At 46.0% G+C, this 5,807-nt stretch overlaps 1 protein-coding gene across 1 annotated transcript; it reads left to right on the forward strand.

The window, feature by feature from the left end:
- Positions 1-3,672: 3,672 nt before the first annotated feature.
- On the forward strand, positions 3,673-5,293 carry LOC308304886 (nuclear factor 7, brain-like; the record flags this gene model as incomplete). Its single annotated transcript, XM_080749514.1, has 1 exon — positions 3,673-5,293. One exon carries the CDS (start codon positions 3,673-3,675, stop codon positions 5,092-5,094), a length of 1,422 nt encoding a protein of 473 aa, XP_080605640.1. The 3' UTR covers positions 5,095-5,293.
- Between the last annotated feature and the right edge of the window lie 514 nt (positions 5,294-5,807).

Consider the following 5,807-nt stretch of genomic DNA (forward strand, 5'->3'; position numbering starts at 1 on the left):
ACACCATCAAGGGGGGGAATTAATACTTTTACATGCAAATAACAGAGCCTAGGCCTATATTCCTTTGGAATTGTTCAGGGTTATTGGGCTCATATAAGCATCTAACACATCAGTATGGCAAAGCAGTAATCAAAGCAAAGGGTGACTACTTTGAAGAATCTAAAATATAAAACATGTTTTGAGTTATTTCACACTTTTTTGTTTGTTCTAAATAATTCCATTATAGTCTTGATGCCTTCAGTGAGAATCTACAGTATGAATAGTCATGAAAATAAAGGAAACACATTGAATGAGAAAAGCTACGTTTGACTGGTGTATATGCAGGGTTGTCAACATTGGACTGTCAGAATCCAGGAGATTTATTTTTGGGGGGTGCGCGGAACCGGGGTCTGGGGGGGGGGGGTCCTCTCCCCAAAACATATTAATAGATATATTTTCCTGTGTTCTGTTGAATTTTGTGCATGTTTGATACATTTATCAGGCTTACTTTACTAGCATGTGTACAATTTCAGCCTAATATGCCAAATGTAGGTGTACAGATCTGATGACAGAAACAAAGTAAGACATCTTTAATAATGACGTCTCATCTGTAAGTCATTATTTAAGTGAATATCTATATGATCTTGCATGCATTGCCCCCACCCCTAAAGCGGGTCTTCCCCAGAACAGTTTTAACATAGTAGATTTAATCTCCTGTGTTCTGGTGAATTTTGGGCATGTTTGATACTTTTATCAGGCTTGCTTTACTAGCATGGGTACAATTTCAGCCTTAAAATGCCAAATGTTGGTGTACAGATTTGATGACTGAAGCAAAAGGACATCTTTAATAATGATTTCTCATCTTTAAGTCATTACTTAAAGGTCCTACACCATGCATTTAAAAATAATTTATATAACACTGTTTGTGTCCCAAAAACGTTTTTGAAAAGGTTTGAGGCTAAATTACCACTCCTGAATACAGAGCCCCTGTCATTTCTGCCTGGCTTTCAGAGCATTTTCAGCTGCAGTACCACCTTGTCCTGAGTGGGAGGACTGCGCTATTGAGCCAGTTTTGGCCCCACACTCCTCCCCACCTCCTGCTCAGCAGGCCTGCCCACCCCTCCCCAACCCTCTCCCAGCTCCTCCTGCCTCCTTCTCAGGCCTGCCCACCCCTCCCCGACCCTCTCCCAGCTCCTCCTGCCTCCTTCTCAGGCCTTGTGACATCACAAATCTGACCTTTCACAATCAGGACCGTTCTGAGACATGCCAACATAGATCTGCCCATAAACTGAGAAAGACACAATGGTCAGAAATAGGACTTTGTGAGGATAGAAGTTGCTGGTGGGACACCAAGAAAATACATACAAATTGGAAATATGTAAATTCATGGTGTAGTCCCTTTAAGTGAATATCTGTATGATCTTTCTTGCATGCATTGCCCCCACCCCCTAAAGCGGGGGGTCTGGGGGTCCTCCCCCAGAACATTTTTAACATAGTAGATGTCATTTCCTGTGTTCTGGTGAATTTTGGGAGTTTGATATAAAATCCAGGAGAAATCCAGGAGATTTGCCAATCCAGGAGACTCCCAGGAGAGGGGTTCAAAATCCAGGAGACTCCTGGGAAATCCAGGAGAGTTGACAAGCCTGGTATATGTGCACAGTGCACTTTGTGCAGTTTGTAATTTTATGTAAATTAGATGACTTCATTTAATTGACTACAAAAAATATATTTGATTTTAAAATAGAAATCCTCTCTCTCACATGCACTTTTTGCCAGTGTCACAGTGATCACCCTCCCCTGTGCCAATGTTGGCAGTTGGCACCCGTGCCTAAAGTTGCCTACCCCCCTTTTTTTTTTTTTGGAAAGTAGGCAGTGTTTTTAGGAAAGCAGGCAATGCATGCCTGTATGTTTCACACAGGAACTAGTGTACCCACATAAAAAGGTTCCTTGCGGCTTCGTTGTACGGGGACATATTTAGTTGTTGCAACTTGCAACTCCGTGAAAAGTTTTACTCTTGCATTTACATAAAGTTCAAAGGTTTGAAACTAAAGGGAACATTGCCTTGCCTGATTCATTTGAACAATAAGTTTGTGACACGTTTGCTCGGAATTGTATGCAGGTATGTGTGTTCTTTATGCGTTGTTTTGGTGTAGCTATAATGTGTATTATCATCCAGTCTCCACTTCAAGCTGCGTGTCCCGAGCTAAGAGTTAAAAATAAGTTCCAGAGTCAAGATTCAACATTCATTACAACATTGTCCCGGATTTCGCCAGAATTCATATAAAACATGCACACCTATAAACCAATCTGAAAACATGAACAAATGCTGTAGTTGATGTTTGCAAATCAGTCGTTTTAGATGTATGTAAACAACATATGGCAGCGGTTCCCAAACTGGGGATAGTGACCCCCAGTGATTTTAGGGGGTCGCCACTCCCAGATGATTTTCTCACTCAACAATAAACAAACCAACATACAGTAGTAGCCTTTCCATTGTGTACAGGCCAGGGTACTGTAACTGCATATTTTAAATGTTAAAGTGACAATTTTAAGGACTTTCAACAAAACACAAATACAAAAAGGCAAAAAAAAAAAACAATACTATAAAAATAGCCGATCTACAAGCTCACAACCGTGAGGCGTTATGAGCTTGTAGAACTGCAATTTTCACAATATGCAATGCATCTGTGGAAGTGAGTCAAACTAAATGTAATGCTTCAACTCCTACAATTCCAAGTGCTTGTCAGGGTGGGGGGATCCCCAGTTCAAATGATTATTTTGGGGGGTCACGGCCTGAGAAGTTTGGGAACCCTCATCACCCTATGTTGCGTATACATGCGTTTGCATCAGGGTTGTCAACATTGGACGGTCAGAATCCAGGAGATGAATTTTTTTGGGGGTGCGCGGAACTCCCTTACCGGGGACTGGGGGTCCTCTCCCCAAAACCTCTTAACAGATATATATATTTTCCTGTGTTCTGTTGAATTTTGTGCATGTTTGATACTTTTATCAGGATTGCTTTACTAGCACTGGTACAATTTCAGCCTTAAAATGCCAAATGTAGGTGAATAATAATGACTTCTCATCTTTAAGTCATTACACGTATATGATCTTTCTTGCATGCATTGCCCCCAACCCTAAAGCGGGGGGTCTGGGGGTCCTCCCCCAGAAAAAAATGTAGGCCTACATAGTAGATGTAATTTCCTGTGTTCTGGTGAATTTTGGGAGTTTGATACCAAATCCAGGAGAAATCCAGGAGATTTGCCAATCCAGGAGACTCCCAGGAGATGGGTTCAAAATCCAGGAGAGTTGACAAGCCTGGTTTGCATGAACGTGTACGGTGTATGAATGGGCACGCGCGTGCACAGTTATTCAAGGGTTCCTGGTTTGACAGGCTGAATAATCACCCACATTTTTCATGTTTCTATGTGTGCAATATGAACTCATATTTAATGCATTGTTTTTATTTATTTATTTATTACAGTTTGATGACGTGATGGGTGCTTCTGACTGACTGAAGTGCAACAAGTAGAAGACCAACAACGGTGGCGTGTATTCCCTGGAGGCAGGATAAGGATTCATAGTAGAAGTAAAGATTCTACAGAGGGAGCGTCACCAACCACTGAGCACTGGCTGATTCTCGAGTTGATCGTTTCGTACCTGAACTCTCAGAGACCATAAACCGTCGTCATCATGGCGTCCTCCCAGTTGTCTCTGTTCTCAGAAGAGGACATCTCTTGTCCCGTGTGCTGTGACGTCTACAAGGCTCCCGTCCTCCTGTCGTGCAGCCACAGCTTCTGCGACGCCTGTCTGCAGGAGTGGTGGAGCAACAAGGTGATAAAGGAGTGCCCGGTCTGTAAGAAGGTCAACTTAAACGATCCCGTCTGCAACCTGGCTCTGAAGAACCTGTGCGAGGCCTTCGTGCAGGAGAGACACCGGAGGGTGTCGACGGAGGTCCTCTGCGGTCTGCACGCCGAGAAACTCAAGCTCTTCTGTCTGCAGTGTCAGCAGCCCACGTGCGTCGTGTGCAAGGATTCTAAGAGACACACGGGCCACGGTTTCAGCCCCATCGACGAAGTGGCGCTGGATCACAAGCTGGGCGTCCAGAAGTCGCTGAACCTCTTGCTGGAGAAGCTGGACGCCTTCAATCAAGTCAAAGCGAGCTACGATCAAACGGCGGCGCACATCAAGGCCCAGACTCGCTACACGGAGACGCAGATGAAGGAGCAGTTCAAGAAGCTTCATCGTTTCCTGGAGGACGAAGAGGAGGCCTGCGTCGCCGCGCTGAGGGAGGAAGAGCAGCGGAAGAGTCGGACGATGAGGGAGAGGATCGAGGCTCTGGACGGAGAGATGTCCGCACTGTCGCGCCAAATCCGAGCCGTGGAGGAGCAGCTGAGAGCCGAGCCCATCCTGTTCATGCTGAACTTCGAGGCCACGATGGCGCACGTCCAGTTCACGCTGCCGGACCCGCAGCCGGTCTCGGGGGTGCTGATCGACGTGGCCAAGCACCTGGGCAACCTGGCCTTCAGAGTCTGGGACAAGATGAAGGACATCGTCTCGTACGCGCCCGTCATCCTCGACCCCAACACCGCCTACCCGGCGCTGGTCCTCTCCGACGACCTGACCAGCGTGTCGTGGGGCGGAGACCGCCAGCCGCTGCCCGACAATCCGGAGAGGTTCGACCACTACTGGCATGTCCTGGGCTCCCAGGGCTTCCACTCGGGCACCCACAGCTGGGACGTGGAGGTGGGAGACGGCGAGCAGTGGGAGCTGGGCGTGCTGCTGGCGGAGACCTACCTGAGGAAGGGGACCGTAGGGGGCAAATGCTGGAGCATCGGCCTGTTTGAGGATAAGTACTACACGGCAGCACACTCGCACAGCACGGAGACCAAGCCCTCCATCCTCTCGGTGAAGCAGAAACCTCGCAGGATCCGAGTCCGGCTGGACTGGGACGAGGGGAAGCTGTCGTTCTCCGACCCGGACACTGACACGCACGTGCACACCTTCGCGCACACGTTCACCGACACGCTGTTTCCGTACATCAACGCCATTTCTGCTCTCCCTCTGAAGATATTGCCAGAGAAGGTCATTGTGACGGTAGAACAATGTACTTGACATGATGGGGATGTTGATTTAGAGTCTAAATCAAGAAAATCGACTGGTATTCTTCTTGAACTCATTCACTACCGGAATATTTAACCAAACTACTCGTCATATCCCGGTTATTTTTTTGCTTTTCTTACCTTTCAATGTGCTCGCAGCGTGTGAATGCAGAAGACGAGTGGCCGGATCAGGACCCTGAGAAATGGGCGTTTTCCTGCAAAATTGAACATGGGAGGCAATGCAGATCTTTTTTTTTCCCTGTTCAAAACAAGAATCGCTACTTTTTGAGCAGATAAACTGCAGTGTAATGTTGGTTTAAATGCAATAAAAAAGAAATCCGTCAAGACTCGTCATTGGTACAGCAGGCTTTTTAAAATAGCTCGTCATAACTTCTCATTGGTAGTAAATGAGTTAAAGACTAGGACGTTTGTAGACATTTAGACAAACCCGTCTTTAAAGAGGAATACCAGTCAATATTAGAATCTTTATGATTGTTTTCCAGGACCGCCGATATGTGTATGGCCATAGACTGACAACATCAGCTATATACTGATAATGTCAGGGATCTTTCATCGTTCCTTAGTACTGTGTTTCTCAACCACTGTGCCTGGGGACCTTGTCCTTTGGTGTGCCCCTGAGAAGGGTCAAGTGTACCCCTTGAAACTGCCTGAAAGCCAGTATTGTATTTATCATTTTAAAAATGATTTTAAACTATTGAAAACAGC

Source organism: Nannobrachium achirus, assembly GCF_963921795.1.
Source record: "Nannobrachium achirus genome assembly, chromosome: 19".
Lineage (NCBI taxonomy): Eukaryota > Metazoa > Chordata > Actinopteri > Myctophiformes > Myctophidae > Nannobrachium > Nannobrachium achirus.